We start from the raw sequence: 16,997 nt of genomic DNA, 5'->3' as shown, positions 1-16,997 counted from the left end.
TTGGTTCTGGCACCACTCTGTGTCACTCAACAACCATGTAAAATTTGCTCACTGTTTCTGGCTGCTCTCTGGCTGGAGATGGTTCCAGACACTCACTCAAATGCCATTGAAAACAGATGCCTTAAGGTAACTGGGGAGGACTGTGCCTACTATCAAAGCAGGATTGGCCTTGTTTGCATGTCCAATAGCACAACCCAAAAGAAGGTATATGAGGATGTATTTTGACTGTTGTCAGATAGCAGAGTTCAGCCACTAGAAATATCAGTACACCTGCAGGACAGCTAAGCAAATCCGGTTCAAGTAAAGAATGTAGGAAAGCAGTCCCTAGAAAATAAGCCAGGTTCATATTTTCTCTTTTACAATTCATTCCTTTGTTGTTCCTCCTCACCTACACACAGGAACCACCATGGGGTTGTCCTTCACCTCCTTGAAGAGTCCTTTCTTCTTCAGGGCTTCCAAGACTGACTTACGAGCATCAAACCTTTTCATCCCCTGCAAGAAAAGATATTTATAAATGTAGCATTGCTTCTCTGACCCAGCCTTTTACAGATATCAATCTTCCACCCCTTTCCAACTCTCTTTTGTTCTGAGGAAAACTTGCTTTATGTCTCAGTCTACTACTGTAACATTAAGAGGAAGAATTCTCATGGTGAAACACCAATGGCTGGTAGGTTACTTCACTTATGACAATGCTGGCCTTCCTAAGGATTTGTTTCCCATTTTACCCTTCTAAAAATAGCATTAAAGCTGCCAAAGGTTTGAAGAGGCTGAAGAAAGATCCTAGTCAGGTTTTAGTGGGTTTGCTAGCTTCAAATTATCCAGGGATTTTGCTCTGATTCAGTCTGTACAGGATGTATCCCGATGCCTACCTTGGGAAGTAGCGAATTGATTTCATGGTTGCCCACACTAGAGTCTTTTCTAGTTTATTTTTTAAAGAAGGGGCATAACTTACACTAAATTAACTCAAGGGTTCCAACACCAGGACTCTCGTCCTCTGTACCTCATGATCTGGAGTACAGAGAAAAAATAATTCCCAGAGGAGGTGGAGTCTGTGCCCTTGGTGAAGCTTGCATCACACCTACTGTCATTGTCCCAGCAGATGTAAATTTCCGTGAAACTGGCATACATTTGAAAAGCACCTTGTTCTGTTATTGTGCCAAAGGATGCAGCTATATATCAAAAAGTGGTTAAAAAGGTTGGACCTTATAATACTCCCCATGTAGCTGAATGCAGGAAAGGCGGAGGTGATGTTAGTTGACAAACAGGCCAGCTGGGACCTACCCCGACTCCCAAGGCTGAGGTCAAGAACCTGGGAGTCTGGTTCGATAACACACTATCTTTTTCAGAGCAGATATCGGCTGTGGCCAGGGCCTGCTTTGTTGAAAATGTTGCGGAAAATCCTGGACCTACTACCACTAGATGCCAAAAGAACCATGGTACCCTCGTCACGTCACAACTGGATTACTGCAACATCCTTTATCTAGGGGTGACCAAAAGAAATCTGAACTTGATGCAGAGGGTTCAGAATGCTGCGGCCCGGCTGATACTGAATATCCCTAGGCGGACATCAGTGGGGGCTGCCTTGAGGGAATTGCACTGGCTCCCTATACAGGCTAGAGTCACCTTTAAGGCTTTGTGTTTTTGCCATAGGATCCTCAACGAGAAGGGGCCAAGATATCTGTGCCCCTTACTTACAGCCTAGAGACCTGCTCAGAATTTGAGGTCGCAGGGCACCGCAAAGCTGACCGTGCCGAAGGTTCATAAGGTAAGGTCTGGCGGTAGGTCCTTTAGCTTTCTCGCTGCTAAGGCCTGGAATGACTTACCTGTGGAACTAAGGACCTGCCCATCGGAGACAAGGTTTCAGAAAAATTTGAAAACCTGGCTCTTTCAATCTCCCTCTGGGGCTCGATGGCAGGCCTGCTGGTTTCCTTGGGCCTGGTGGCTAAGGGGTAGGGGGTTCGGGCTAGTTGCTTTGGTTTATGGTGTCCTAGCACGGGGACACTCCGTTGGAGTAACCAGGTCGTCTACAAGCTTAAGAGGAATAATAATATAATACGTTGATAATTGAGTTGACTGCATCAATATTTCTTGATTCTGGTTCAGGAGACAAGATCATGTTCATTCTAAATCTGCACTCAATGTCCAGCCCAAACTATCAGCCTCTTTATAAGTAGGTATGATCCACCGCAGCATAATCTGATGGAAATCTGAAGACAACCAAGGAGGCTGTTGAACTTAAAAGAGTGTAATGAGAATGTCTTCTCTCACATTTTCAGAGCAGACTTTTTGCCTCTCGTGGTTCTGATGCCTGTTTGCAGGAAATATGTTTAGTTACCTTTCTCTGCAGGATTTGTCTGTAGGAGGAGCAGTCATAAATCCTCTACCTGTGTAAAATAATGATTCAAATGACAATACATGGCTGAAGATCACCTTTATGAAATGTATGTAGCTCTGGAAAGAGGGCACTTCTATGCACTAACAAACAAGAAGTGTTGCCATACACAGCAGCAGACATATGGCCTCTAGGGAGGATACAGAAATATGACTGCAACTGGAATGGAGTTTCTCAAAACTGTTCAGCTTTGGTATGAAGTAGTTTCAGTGCCACAGCACAGAGGAGAGAGGCAGATGCAAATGTAAAAGTTAGAACCCCTCAAAAGCACTTGGATATATGGCTCTGCTGATGACAATGTGGCTGTGGCCGAATGTACTGGTAATGTGAAATGCAGAAAATGAAGTGACAAGTTGCACACTCAGATGACCTATAATAGGCCGGGATGGATGTGATTATCATGTATGCTCCACTGGCATTCTATTTTTTAGAATTCACACACTTCAGTATTGCTCCCTAGGTGGCGGCGGTCACACACTGAGAACAAAAAAAAGGGTTGATTGCAACAGTTTTGGAGAAATTTGTGGGCTGAGAAACTCACACTACCAGAAATCTACCCTCTGTTCCCAAAAATCTGGTCTTATACTCTGACGAGGCATGTCTTGCAATACTTCAAACTCTTCCCATGGTTCTACTAAAATCCCTCCCGATCCCCACACCCTACTGTTTTCTCCCCATGTACCAGGAAAGGTGGAGGAACGTTGACCAGGAAACCATTGTCGTCCATGATGTTGATGAACTCCAAACCATGTCTCATCCCCACCTCATAGTCATTAGGATCATGGGCTGGTGTGATCTTCACAGCGCCTAAGAAAGGAGGAAGCGTGGTAAAGAAGAAAAATGAAAAACTAGTATCAGAGATGGGGCTCTGCACCTGCCAGTCATGCTTCATAAAGAAACATATACATTTTTGCTAGCACTTCCTGCTCCGAAACATGCTGTTCGCATATTATGCTTCTGTGATCCCTTGCCCGTCTAGAAGAAAGGAGCGAGTGCAGTCCACTTTACAAATGTAGTCCTTGGTCTCACTCTGCAGAGATTGCATTAAGAAAGCCTCTAAGATACATTTGAAAGCAAAACTAGAGCAGGACTTACAGAAATGAAATCATAAGAAGTACCAGGGGTACTGGAATTGGCAGTTAGCAGTTTTATATACTGAGCAATATGGCGGATGCCGGTGGAGCTGCCTAGACAGCTATAGAGGAGATCGGTCCTGGTTCACCCCCTCGGCCATCACCTACCCAGTCGGACATTGGGCACAGTTTCTCCCCGTCTCGCGGTTATGTCTCCTACCTTCCTCCCTTTCCCTCCGTCGAATTACCGTGACATTGCATTTTTATACTATGTTTGACTATGCCCGTGTAACAAACGTAACTTGCAACTTGTAACTCACTGATCCTCGTGTAAAGCGCTCTGATACCTCCGGGTCTAGCCAGCGCTATATAAAACTTTTGAAATACATAAATTATACAGCACTCAACTCTGAGGCAGCCCTTCTAGGCACACCTAGGAGGAAGCAAAGAACACTCACTGTGCCATGCTCTCCCTATCACCCAACACATACCTTTCTTAGACAGACCTCCTATTGCCCTCTAAAGCACAAGCAAGAGAACACACATTACTCTTCCACTAAAGTCACAGTCAGCTGTCCCAGGCGGCCATTCTAGTGTCCCTTCTAGGAGCTTCTGAGACAAACAAGACACACCCACTGAGGCAGACCCTCTCAATGGCATCACACTCACTTGTCCAAGGATCCTCTTGTAGGGGTGCCTGTGACACAAACCAGACACCCCATTGCGTCCGACCCTCTCAATCACCACTAACCCACCTGTCGTATGTTGCACTCCTAGAGGCATCTGAGATACAAACAAGATATGCTCATCAAGCCAAACTTTACTCCATGCTCACCTGTCCCGAAGCTCATGTCCACAAACTCGTCAAGCACGATGGGCATGGACTTCTGACAGAACGGGTGGAGCACACTCTTCCCCTTCAAGTGCTGCACAGGAAAAAAAGAAATCAATCAAAACTCAGCTATCCCCAACACAGGACACCTAACCGGACTAATGTTTAACTGGTTGTAATGTGACAATTAATGCATCAAGAAAAATTGTACTGCATTAGACTGATTTAAGAAGGATGCTTTACTTCAAGCTGTTCAAATCAAGACATAAATAGCATACAGGGCCAGACAGTAATCACAGGCGTAAGAGGATCCCTCACAGTGTTAAGCCATCATACCTGGTACCGGGGGTCCTGTGGGTGAACCGCCACAGCTGTGTCACCCAGCATTGTCTCGATACGTGTTGTCGCCACCACAACTTCCTCATCTGCAAGAAAAGCAGAGGAATGAGACAGACAAACGCCTAGAAACCTGGATGGCAGGCGTGTTACTTTTCAAGCAAAAGCAGGGCGCAAAGGAGGGTGTGTGCAGGACATACAAGGGTTCCAGTGGACAGAGCTGGTGACAGATCCTTCACTTTATCTACCTAATTAAATAGACCAGTTAGGTAAGTGCCTGCTGCAAGCCATGGATTCTATTCCTCACAAGGCAAACTCAGCCTTTTATTTTGATGAAGTCGATAAAAAGGGAACTGTTGCAGCAGATATCTTAATACCACCGTGAGGTGTAAAGATACAGGGCAGAGATGAGCCATCTCAGTGTCACACACTGCCCACCAGATGACCGCTTCTGCACATGTTGACATCACCACAGAGATGGCAAATGTTGTTGTGCGCCCATCCCTGATGTGACACTTCACTTATCTGTCAAGAACCTGGAATGGTACCTGGCAGCACGCCTGCAGTGTGAACACAACAGGAGTCTAGTCACAGCATAAACCAGCAAGCCTACAGACAACACTGTAAACAAGGTGAGGAGAGACAATGTGGGCCCACTTCACAAGGCTGGAGCTTATCACCTGATCCCTCAATCTTGTATGCGAAGGACACCAGTACCCCAAACTCCACCTTCTCTTTGTACCCAGGCACGGGGAGAAGTGTTCGTCCAGGGAGCTCCTTCTTATCCACCTGGAAATTGGAGAAAAAAATGAGTTATGCTAATGTCAAAACCATGAAATATTACAATTCCTAGAAGGTCAAAGCCCAACAAAGGTAACAAAATGATAATTCATCAGCAGGAGTAATCCTGCTGATGAATCATTTTTTGGATTCATGTGTTGTGCATTTTACTACCATTTAGTGGTTGGGTTAAGAATAGTCTTTATCTTTTTTTTGCAAGGTCGTCACCATCCATAAGGGAGACATTAGCAATGAAGGGGACTGTTCCCTTCTTTCTTTTGGAGTGTACATGTGGTTTTGCTTCCAACTTAAGTCCTGCTGCCCTATGGCATCTTTGGATTGTATGGACTAGCCACCTTGCTATAGATCCCTTGTTTACTTGTGGGCATTTTGAGGCCTGTGAAAAGAAAACAAAAAATAGTTTTCCTTTCCTGGTAGTTCTTGTTTCCTGAATGTAATTCAAGACAGCTCTTCTGACATCTAGTGTGTGGGATTACTCTGCTCAAGATTTTGGTTGCTGGAAAAAAGCTGGTAGCTGTATGGTTTGACGTGAAAGGGTAAGGCCACCTTTGGAAGGAAGTGTGTGTGTGTTCACATTACCACTTAGTCTTTGTGTATTTGTAGGTACAGCTCTTGTCCTGTGAGTGCTTGCAGTTTGCCTACTCACTGTAAGGAAGGAGTCTTACCTACCAAAAAGGCAGTTTTTAAGTTTAAAAAGTGTAGGCCTGCACTCCGCATCAGCTCAAAGAGTGGTTGAATGTGTTGGGTAAGTGTTATATTAACGGTTTCATGTTGGTGTGGTTGCTGACCTTGGTGGTGCCAATCTCTTCACAACTTCGAGAAATCTTTTTATGGCTGGTGTTTGGAAGAAACTTATGACTATTTCTCACTGAGGGTAAGCTACTATGGCTGCTAAATGTGTAATTAGTGGTATCATCCTGCCCCATCTACATTAGATCGGGGGACCAAGTCTGTGTTGCCCATTGGGACAAATTAAGATTGGTGTCAGAGTTGGTTGTTTGCATTACTCAATCACTAATAGTATCCAAAGTTAAGAACCTGTAAATCACTCACAGACTTTTGCAAGCTGCTCAAAACATGGTTGTTCCCATCTTCTTATTAACAGTTTTCTCGGTCTGAGCAATCCTGGTCTAGCTAAGTGTCAGCACTGAGAAACCTTTGTTAATGGCCATGCACGTTACCACGTGCATAAATAAATACATAAAAGGTACTGTGGGAAAAGCATAAGCAAATTTCCCTGACCACTCCCCAGCAACCAGTGGTTTGGGAATCTGGCTGCAAAGCTTTGGAAGTTTACATTTTTATAGGTCGCAAAGAGATCTGTTGATGGCTTGTCCTACCTTCTGAATATGAGGTCTACCACCTGGTGCTTCAGCTCCCACTCATGTGAGGTGCTCATCTGATTAACATGTCCACATCGGTGTTTTGTACGATGGTAGATGTATTGCACCAGTGTGATGTGCGTCTTTATAGCCCCTGTCAACATTTTCTGTGCAAGTTTGACATGACCCTTCTAGTTTGTTGAGCTAAAACATGGTTGTGTTGTCCATCTGGACGTATGCTGTTCTAATAATAGTAATAATCCACATTTGTAAAGCGCAAACTCACCCGTAAGGGGTCTCTAGGCGCTGGGGGCCGTCAGGAAGATTAAGCAAGCTATTGCCCAGAGTCACATGGTGCTGGGCTAACCTGCCACCGGCGATCGAACCGTGATCCCCAGATTCCGGAGGCAGTCGCCCTAGCCGCGGCGCCACACCTCTTCCCCTTAGCTGTGTTTGAAAAGCGTTCAATGCTAGAAAGACATTGACTTACAACAGATTTATGAACTTTACTGCAACTTGTGGGCTTCACAGGCCGCTGATCTATAGTTTGTCCATATGAGTGCCGTTGTGATGGTTACACTGGGAGTTGGGTATGACTGGTATACCTACCATAATGTTGTTCCACTACTGAAGCTCTCTGTGGACAACTACTAAATCCTCCCAACTCCTTGTCGCCTGTGAACAAGGTCTCTGTAGCCACACCTATGGTGGTCTCATGCAGTCTTGCATTGGGAGTTAATGGTATGTAAGATGCTGTCATGTCTATCAATTTACCCACTGTCCTTGCTGCGAGAGCTTGCCCCTTGTGGTAAAGCCGAACTTGTTCTGTCAATGCCAAGATTCACTTTTGAACTGGGAATGACCTGGCTTGTCAAGTCTAGCCTTGCTACCAAGAATATGTTTTATTTCTGTGGAGCAGGTGATGATTTTGAGAAACCTAACTTGTGCAGTGTTTTTACAGCAGTGTTTATACGATCTTGACATTTTGTGAACAACTTTGCCTATACTAACCAGTCACCTTAATATGGGTACACATAAATTACTGTTCTACCTAGGTGAGCAGCCACGGTGGATAAATATTTTGTAAAGACCATGGTGCAGATTTTATTCCATGTGACAAAACTCTAAACTGGTAATGTACCTTGACCATGATGAACCCCAAAAATGTCTTGTATACACTGTTCATCTGCACATGTAGCTAAGCATTCATTAAGTATACAGTTTCACTCCTTTCAGATGGTATTAACGTTTCCAATAGGAAAAAAGTATTCTGTCTGATCCTACTCTAGCTTTCCCAGGATCTGTGTGCAACCCTTTTAATGTCTATGTTGTATGTGTCAATTGGTGGCAAAGGTCTTGAAGGGCATGCATTTACCCCCTCTTCAAGAGAGTTTGTTAAGACATCATCCACCCTTTGTCTATTGAGCCTTCTCTGCCAAAGAACTCCTGTTCAAGTGACCTTTGAACAGAAAGTCCCCCTTCACACTCATAGATTGCCTTTTCTGTCTTCTCTGAATGTTGGGAAGTGTCTGGAGCCTACAGTTCTGACTGATCTGTAGCTAGTTCATTTTTTTAAAGAACTTTCCCTCAAGGAAGCCTTGAGATCTTGTATACCTATAAGGGGTAATCAAACTCCTTTCTTCAATGCACAGCTTCCATTTTGGCTTTGCTTCTCCGCTTCTTTCACTTAACCACAAGCGACTTTAGTCAACAGCCTCTTTAGCAGCCTCGAAATATTTGTTTCCCGAACTTCCTACTCCCGCCCGCGCTCTCAATCACCTTTCAGAGTTGAGGCGATTTAAGGGTTTGCTGTCCATGGTATCCTTGGTTTTGGATCCGTGAGGCTCTTAAATTTTGTATCTTCTCTCAACTGCCCCGGCAACAGGATGTTTTTTTGAAGTCTCAACTCTGATTGTTTTGGTTTGGTGCCTAAACGAGCTTGTTGTGTTAACTAACGCCAGTGGTCCTCGAGGATCAAATTCTTTGTTGTCTTCTCCTTTTCAACATCAACTCTTTATTTGATGTCAGAAAATTCTCCCGGCGCCAGCTTAGTTCCCTCTAGGTTTTCCTTGGCACTGAAGACTTCCAGGTCTACTCGGAGTGTTTCTGTAACTGTGCCATCGTGGTGAGCTCACCTTTGTTTCTTCGTCATCTTCAGTGTCTTAAGTTGAAATTCTACACAGGCTTTACAGTCCTCCGATTGATAGTACCTCAACAAACAGAGGTTACATACCATGTGGTGACATTTTGAGAGAATCTGTGGTGGCAGTTACGGCAGAACGGAAAAAGGGTATGCTCCATACAATTTAATTCTCTGACCCACATAGTTGATGTCCTTGTGGGACCCTCTAAAAACACCTCGGTGTCTATTGGTGCTTTCCCTCAACGTCTGTCACTTATTAAAGCTTCATTTCCTGGTAATCTAATGTGCTTGGTGTTTTCTGGAAAAAATATGGTTTTCTTTCCTGCTTCCACTCTTGTCCATGCTTCCAGGCCCAATGAGAGAAAAAAAATAATGTTAAGATGGCCACCACACTTCACGGTGTAAATCTTATGTCATCCTAGGAGGGACAAAGCACAGAATGGTTGATTGTGACATCCTTGCATTTCAGTATCTCACCTAAACTTGATGAGGTCTCAACCATACTCAAATAATCAAAAGTCCTGGGTATATGCAATCTGTGGTGCTCTAAAGTTTGGAAGGGAGCTGGAGATGCATGGTAACTGTGTAAGCTGTGGTAATCCACAAAGCAAAAGTCCAGAGTGTTGGGACAAAGAATATGAGAAGCTACGTAGCAAGGGAGGCTAAAGTTGCTGGGAAGAAGGAAATTGCTTGGAGGCTAGGACAAGGGCTTGGAGATAAGGGGAAGGACTGAGAAAAGAGGAAATAGTGCACAGCTGCTGTCAGAGTCTGCAGCAAAGAAACAGTGAAAGAGGCTCCCTCCTTAAGAAGGAATATAAAAGCTTCCCTTCCCTTTCATTTAAGACTTCAGTAGTTGCCCCATTACTTGACGGGAATACGCACCTCAATATCAGAGATGGCAGAATTCAGTGTGCAGGACCAGTTGACAAGACGCTTGCTGCGATAAATAACTCCTTGCTCGTGGAGACGGATAAATGCTTCTTGTACAGCATACGACAGTTTCTGGAAAATAACAAATAAAAATTATTTTTTCAAGCTAAAAGGCCCACCAAAAAAGATTACTTTGTGGTTAATCCATCAATAGGTGTGATATCCTCGTTGTGGGAACAGTACTTTTCCCTGTAAATCATAAATTTATTTTGACTTTTTGCTTAAAGCCTGCAAAGCTAACAACAACAGAACCAGTTACTTTCGGTAATGCTCTTTCTGGTAGATCTCACTGCAGATTCCACATTTTTAGAATATCCCCACACACCAGCCTGAATCAGGAAGATTTTTTCACCATAGACCCTTCATGCCAATAGGTGACGTCACGAGGCCCTGCATCAACTCGGCCTTGCCCCGCCCTGGAAGTGATGGTTGTAGCCGTATGCAAAGCCACAAAAACTCAGTCGTCAGTTTCCTTCTTGATACAGTCTGCACACTCAACTCGAAAGACCAATTATTTATCAGTGTTTGGGACATTCTTAGATGAAAAAAGTCTATTCTATGGAATGGGAAGGTGGGAGGAAACTGCGGTTTGACAGAGTATCCACCAGCAAGAGTGTTACGAAAGGTATTTCACTAATTTCTTCTAATGGATACTTGTAACCATAGATTTCTCACCTTTAGAATAGATATTAAAAGAGTCACCACCCTAATCCCTCCTACCCCCTTTCCCCCCTGACCCTCCCCCAATGAGGTGGTGCATCTGTGGAATGACTCAGATTAAAAAACCCTGCAGGATCAAATGGCCAGAATGCCTTCCAATAAGACCCAGCTGTCAAGGAACTAGTACTTTATGAAAGTGTGCATCGCCACCCATGTCAATGCCTGGTAAATGTCATGGAGAGGTACTCCGCATACCAAAACAGCATAGCAGTCTTGGCTCAGGTGGAATGGTCTCGCAAACCCACTAGGGGGCTACCTTTTGGCCAATGTGTAGTATATCTTAACGCAGAGGGCTATCCACCCTAACAGAGTCCTTTTCTGCACTGCCCAGCCTTTCTTTGTCCCAGAGAGCCTGACAAAGAGCTGATCATCTACCTGACTGTCTTTGGTGCGATTAATGTTAAAGCTCATCGTTCTTCTGGGGTTCAAATGTCTCTCCTAGTCTTTCGAGGGGTGAGGAGGAACAAAGAACATTGGAAGTGCGATGAATTGTCCGACATGAACTTAGGAAAAAATGCAGCTCTAGTCCACAGCACTAGATTTTCTGGACAGAAGGTTGTGTAAGGTGGCTGGACTGAGAGTTTGAATCTCACGCACGCGACAAACTTAGGTTATTGCGATGAGAAAGACAATCTTAAGGGTCTAGAGATGCACAAGTCAGCTGTGTAGCAGCTCAAAAGGGGTACTCATAAGAAACGTAAGAAACAAATTAAGGTCCCACAGCGGCATCATGAATGGTTTGGGGGAAAACATGTGGATTAGACCTTTAAGAAACCGCATTACAATAGGTAATTTGAAAACGGATGGCTGGTCCAGAAAGAAAAAACCCCCAAAAGAGCCACAAATAACCTTTAATCGTTGCCATTATAAGTCTTTGCTGGACTAAAGAGAACACAAATAACAAGACACCTACCAGTTTGGCCTGCAACACGTCCATTTTATGGGTGCTACACCAGCTCCAATGTAAACAGACACTGCAGGGGGATGCTTTAACACAAAAGGAAGATATCTACTGCTTCGGAAGGGATATCAAATGCAATCAACTGCCACCACTGAATCTCTACGTATGGTAGTGTAGATTGCACAGGCCAGGGGTACAAGACCCTGCCCTGCTACTGTGATAGCAAACCCTTCAGAAGCAGCAGACTAATCGGAGAAGAAATGCTCATGCCCAGAAGCTCTGGGTTCAACAGTCTTCTTACCCAACATGAAGCCACTAGAATGACTTGGGTCTGGTCATTCCTGATCTTCTTCAGAATCTGGGGCATGAGAGGTAGTGGCGAGAAAGCATACATGAGTCCAGTGCTCTACTCTAGGCAAACTTGTCTATGAGAGAGAGCCTTCTTTGGAAATCCAATGTGAAATAGCTTTGACACTGCACTTTCTCAGCTGTGGTGAACAGATTGCATCTGGGCTCTCCACATTGCTGGAAGACGTCCTGTGCTACTTTCAGATGTAATTGCCATTTGTGACCTGCTAGTTATCGCCAACTGTGTTCAGCTGACCTGGCATTTAAAGATCCTGCTAAGTAATGAACAATCCGGGAAATGCCTTGTCAATTCAGCCAGGTCCAGAAGTGCCAAGACCTCTTGGCACAGGGCCCATGACCCTACCCAGATTGTTGCACTAACACATGCTAGTGGTGATTTTAGCGAGGACCTGAACCAGCCTTCCCTTGTTTAATGGTAGAAAAGCTTTCAACACCAAGAGAATGGCCCGCAGCTCCAACAATTTGCTGTGGAGATGGGTCTACGCTGGAGTCCAGAGGCCTCTGATCTCCACCTCTCCTAGATGACTTCTCTGACCCAGGAGTTATGCAGCCGTCACCATGGTCAGCTAAAGGGTGGGGTAGGGAAGAGGGGTCTGCTGCAGGTCCAATTTAGGTCAAGCAGCACCACTGCAGATCTTTTGCAGTTTCTTCCAAACCGTGGTTGGACTCTTGACAGGTTTCCTTGGTGCTGGGCTCCATGAGGTATCAGATCCTGCTGTAGAGAACGCATATGCCACCTGCCATGGATGACCAGCAGAATTCAGAAAGCCACAGAGCGCCCCTTACTGATATCCATTAAACTATCTGCAGGACCCGCTTGTCGGATGTTATGCTACCTGGGGTAAACAAAACAGTTCCTTCCTCCTACAGAGTGGTTGTGCGCTACTAAGGGCAAATTAAAGTGTCTTCAGGCTGCAGGGCTATGAGGTTTGCTGCCACTGTGGGCCTGGATGCTGTCTGCTGGATCCCATACCATGACTATCAGAACAGCAGTGCTTACTGTTGTGTTGCGGGGCTTGACGTGGTCGCTAGGCAAAACCCTGCCAATGTCGAGAAAGACATTAAACTACTGGGGATACTGCCTTATTGGCATAGAGAGGCAGAGGGAGTGCGAGGGGCAAGCGAGACCCATCTAAAGGCCAGGCTCAACTACTACCTAAATAGTTGGTTAGGTTCAGGCCCGACATTATGACATATTTGGCATGTCCCAGCCATCCAAATTAGTCAGTGTCAAACTGGTTCAAAACTCCCCTGGGACTACTGGCAAGATCTCTGCAACAGAGTCCCATATTAAGTGGAAGTACCAGCCCAGCAAACGTCTGGTGTTGCTTGATCAGAGGACGCAGCGAGTTGAGGAGAAGACTTGTTTCCCGAATGTCTCAAGTATTTGACTCTCTATATGGAGGGGATGGTGGGAAAATATGTTGGGATGATTGTGCTAGCAGAGGCCAGAACCGCTGGCTCCTCAGAGTAGGGTGATTTGTCAAAAATGTAGATCACCTGTAGCAGGGCTGTGGCGATGTGCTATCTGTCCATTTACAAGTGGAAAGGAACAAGTTTTAGCCCTGACACTTATGAGGGTTCCATAAGGCTTGATGGACGGAGTGTTGAACATTGCAAGCACTCACCCCCAAACAACTTATCTGGGTTTAATCCATTATCATTCTTTAGCTCACTCCGCCACCCCAGTTCAGACATGGCCATATGCAAATTAGTCTGACCCTGTGCCTCATGGGAACAGTCCAGCCCGAACTGCCAAGCCATGTCTTCCCTGGACCGGAAACAAGCAGCCTGGGACTGGTTTCTGACTAATCAGCCGTCATCAGCCAGGCAAGCTTGAAGCCAGTGCAAAAGTGAGCAAGGGACCCACGTCTGGGCATACCCTGGCAACTTAGGGCGAACAAAGCAAAACCAAAGGGGATGATGGACAGAGTGTTGAACATTGCAAGCACTCACCCCCAGTCAACTGATCTGGGTTTAATCTATCATCATTCTTTAGCTCACTCCGCCACCCCAGTTCAGACATGGCCATATGCAAATCAGTCTGACCCTGTGCCTCACGGGAACAGTCCAGCCCGAACTGCCAAGCCATGTCTTCTCTGGACCAGAAACAAGCATACTGGGACCAGTTTCTGGCTAATCAGCCATCATCAGCCAGGATAGCTTGAATACAGTGGCAAAGTGAGCAAGGTACCCATGTTTGGGCATACCTTGCCAACTTAGGGCGAACAAAGCAAAACCAAAGGGGATGATGGACGGAGTGTTGAACATTGCAAGCACTCACCCCCAGTCAACTGATCTGGGTTTAATCCATCATCATTCTTTAGCTCACTCAGCGACCCCAGTTCAGACATGGCCATATGCAAATCAGTCTGACCCTGTGCCTCATGGGAACAGTCCAGCCCAAACTGACAAGCCATGTCTTCCCTGGACCGGAAACAAGCATCCTGGGACCGGTTTCTGGCTAATCAGCCGCCATCAGCCAGGCTAGCTTGAATCCAGTGGCAAAGTGAGCAAGGTACCCATGTTTGGGCATACCTTGCCAACTTAGGGCGAACAAAGCAAAACCAAAGGGGATGATGGACGGAGTGTTGAACATTGCAAGCACTCACCCCCAGTCAACTGATCTGGGTTTAATCCATCATCATTCTTTAGCTCACTCAGCGACCCCAGTTCAGACATGGCCATATGCAAATCAGTCTGACCCTGTGCCTCATGGGAACAGTCCAGCCCAAACTGACAAGCCATGTCTTCCCTGGACCGGAAACAAGCATCCTGGGACCGGTTTCTGGCTAATCAGCCGCCATCAGCCAGGCTAGCTTGAATCCAGTGGCAAAGTGAGCAAGGTACCCATGTCTGGGCATACCCTGCCAACTTAGGGCAAACAAAGCAAAACCAAAGGGGATGATGGACAGTAGCAAGAAATCTGACATACAAAAATCTATCAACTGGTGAGAAAACGGAAAAGTTAGCTGCTTGCTGCGGATCAGCATACTAAAGCATGGAAAGAAAAAAAATGACGTGAGCATGCTTAAATGGTGCTTATATGAGACTCCATCTGTCACTTCTAGGGTAGGGACGAGTCTAAGAAAACCCCCACAACGCCACCCACGAGTGTGAAGGTACTATGCAGAAAAATCTTCTGGGTCCATTATGCCACCTGAGCATATTCTAAAGGGGAGAAATCTGCAGTTAGTAGTATCCTTCAGAAATGGTTGTTACAAAATTAAAAATATACATCCTAATTGTAAATTTGTGCCTCAATCTTTGAGTAGAACTGTTTGAGAAAGGGCTGCTGGAGCAGGAGGTGGGAGGGGTGTTTGTGTATATGCGATTAAGGGCACTTTTAAAGGCACATCACAGTGGTAGACAACATACTCCCATTATTTTCCTTATCAAACAATGAAGCTGCTTGAAACTGGCTCTCATCCCAACGTCAATGTCCAGAATTCAGATTGAATTAATCACCAGGAGGATCCCTAAACAGGAAACACTAATATGATGGATATATAGTTCTTAGTGCCCTGTGATTAGCTGACAGACACATTAACGAGCCCATGCCTTTGAATGTTTATAGTATTCTTAACTTTTTAATTGATTGGTTGAAGCTTCTCAGAAGGTATTTCTCATGTATTGAAAGCTTCTCATGATCCAAAAACCAAATTACACAAGTAAAGGGTGCAGAAGATGTGCGGTCTAAACATTATCATAAGGATACATATCTTTCCAACTTCCGCACAAGACTATGTTCAACAAATCAGATATAACAGCTTTCTTTAAATGGGTAGTAGACCGACATTTAGAAATTTTAGGTTACCAAAGAGGCAGCAACTCTGCAAATTCTTGTGTATGAGAGGAGAGTATCGCCAATAGCAGCTGTTACTCACATCATCCATGGTGAAGCAGGCACGATCCCAGTCCATAGATGATCCCAGTTTTTTCAGCTGGTGATAGATTCGGTCACCTTTCCTGCAGAGAGTGAGATAAAACATACAGTCTGTCATCTTACCATTTCCATGTGCCCTGGAGGGGATAGAATAGCAGCTTCTTCCACTCTTAATGCCATTTCTGAACTCAAGAAAGAATATAAAATCACTGGTAGACACGCACATACACACACACATTTACATTTACATTTACATGCAAACATGCATAAAAACACACACAAAGAGTAGTGACTTTGCTTTCTAATGTAAAAATAGAAAAGTACAATACTTAGGGAAATTCTAAAACAAAGGGTATTATAGTTTTTACAAAAAAATCTGAATTTGCTCAGCAAACAAGAATGCCTTACAACAGCTATATCGTTCAGCATAAGTAAGTCATGGATTAGCTAAAGGCAAGGGTGGCAAAGAAGGTAGTGGGGCGGAGTGCTTTTGTGAGAAGTTCCCCACCACTTCCAAGTGGAACAGACTGCTCTAGACTACCATCTTTTTTAACTATGCCCAGCAAGCCTGCTTCCCAATGCTCAGCAAGGTCAACAAAGTGCAAGTATTTATTTTACCCCACCTCGATTTGGTCTTATTTTTCTCCCCACCCAATTTCACAGGCCTGCTTCGATCACCTGATTCCAATTTTACCTTGTCGCCTTTTCACTCAATGGCATTTCATGCACAATTACACTGCCTTTTAACCTCCAAACAAAGAAAACCACACACTGGCCCTCTATCAGAACACTTAACGCCATTGATTTCAAAACATCCATTTCAGACTTCAGTAACTCCTTTAACTCAGAGCTTATTCACGAGAAGCATAATTTGTTCTCTTAAACTTCCGTCCTGCTGCAAAATCTTCACATATGAAGAATTGGCTGGTCATGTCTCAATAGCTAATACACTGTTCCATGAAGATACTCATTGCTTCAGTTACACAAAAGGGTACTGTTACCTCTAATACATGGAGGTATTTCTAGGACTAAGACTGTGATTTACAATTTTTCACTAACACCCTCATTGTTCCAATGCTTTTATTCTCTGGACTTTGAAGAATGATCATAAAAGAAAACTGAAATACATCAATATCGTTTGGAGTGTGTCATGCAGGTGGAAATAATCTTCACTGTAGCCTGAGTTTTGAAGTCTTAAAAAGTGAGTTTCTGGGCTGAATTTTAGGAAAGGTATATGCTTCCAAGCTTGACCTTCAGTAGCTCAGGATTTTTAAAACCCCCCTGCCCCTTCC

The 16,997-nt window shown here is 44.7% G+C and overlaps 1 protein-coding gene across 6 annotated transcripts in view; it reads right to left on the bottom strand.

Annotated features, from left to right (window-relative positions):
* The window catches only part of VARS1 (valyl-tRNA synthetase 1), a 205,901-nt gene that overhangs the window by 117,217 nt on the left and 71,687 nt on the right, over positions 1–16,997 (bottom strand). For all 6 annotated transcript variants that reach the window (XM_078646021.1, XM_078646024.1, XM_078646022.1 and 3 more), the window contains exons 10-16: positions 15,707–15,788; positions 9,782–9,901; positions 5,314–5,422; positions 4,634–4,722; positions 4,301–4,391; positions 3,075–3,199; positions 389–492 (exon numbers count right to left, since the gene is read on the bottom strand). In XM_078646021.1, the coding sequence (XP_078502147.1) occupies positions 389–492; positions 3,075–3,199; positions 4,301–4,391; positions 4,634–4,722; positions 5,314–5,422; positions 9,782–9,901; positions 15,707–15,788 (720 nt within the window). The remainder of the gene's footprint in view (positions 1–388; positions 493–3,074; positions 3,200–4,300; positions 4,392–4,633; positions 4,723–5,313; positions 5,423–9,781; positions 9,902–15,706; positions 15,789–16,997) is intronic.

The sequence above is a fragment of the Lissotriton helveticus genome, chromosome 5_1 (assembly GCF_964261635.1).
Source record: "Lissotriton helveticus chromosome 5_1, aLisHel1.1, whole genome shotgun sequence".
In the NCBI taxonomy this organism is placed as follows: Eukaryota; Metazoa; Chordata; class Amphibia; order Caudata; family Salamandridae; genus Lissotriton; species Lissotriton helveticus.
The sequence above is the reverse complement of the archived record's forward strand: the minus strand, read 5'-3'. Positions and strand labels throughout refer to the sequence as shown.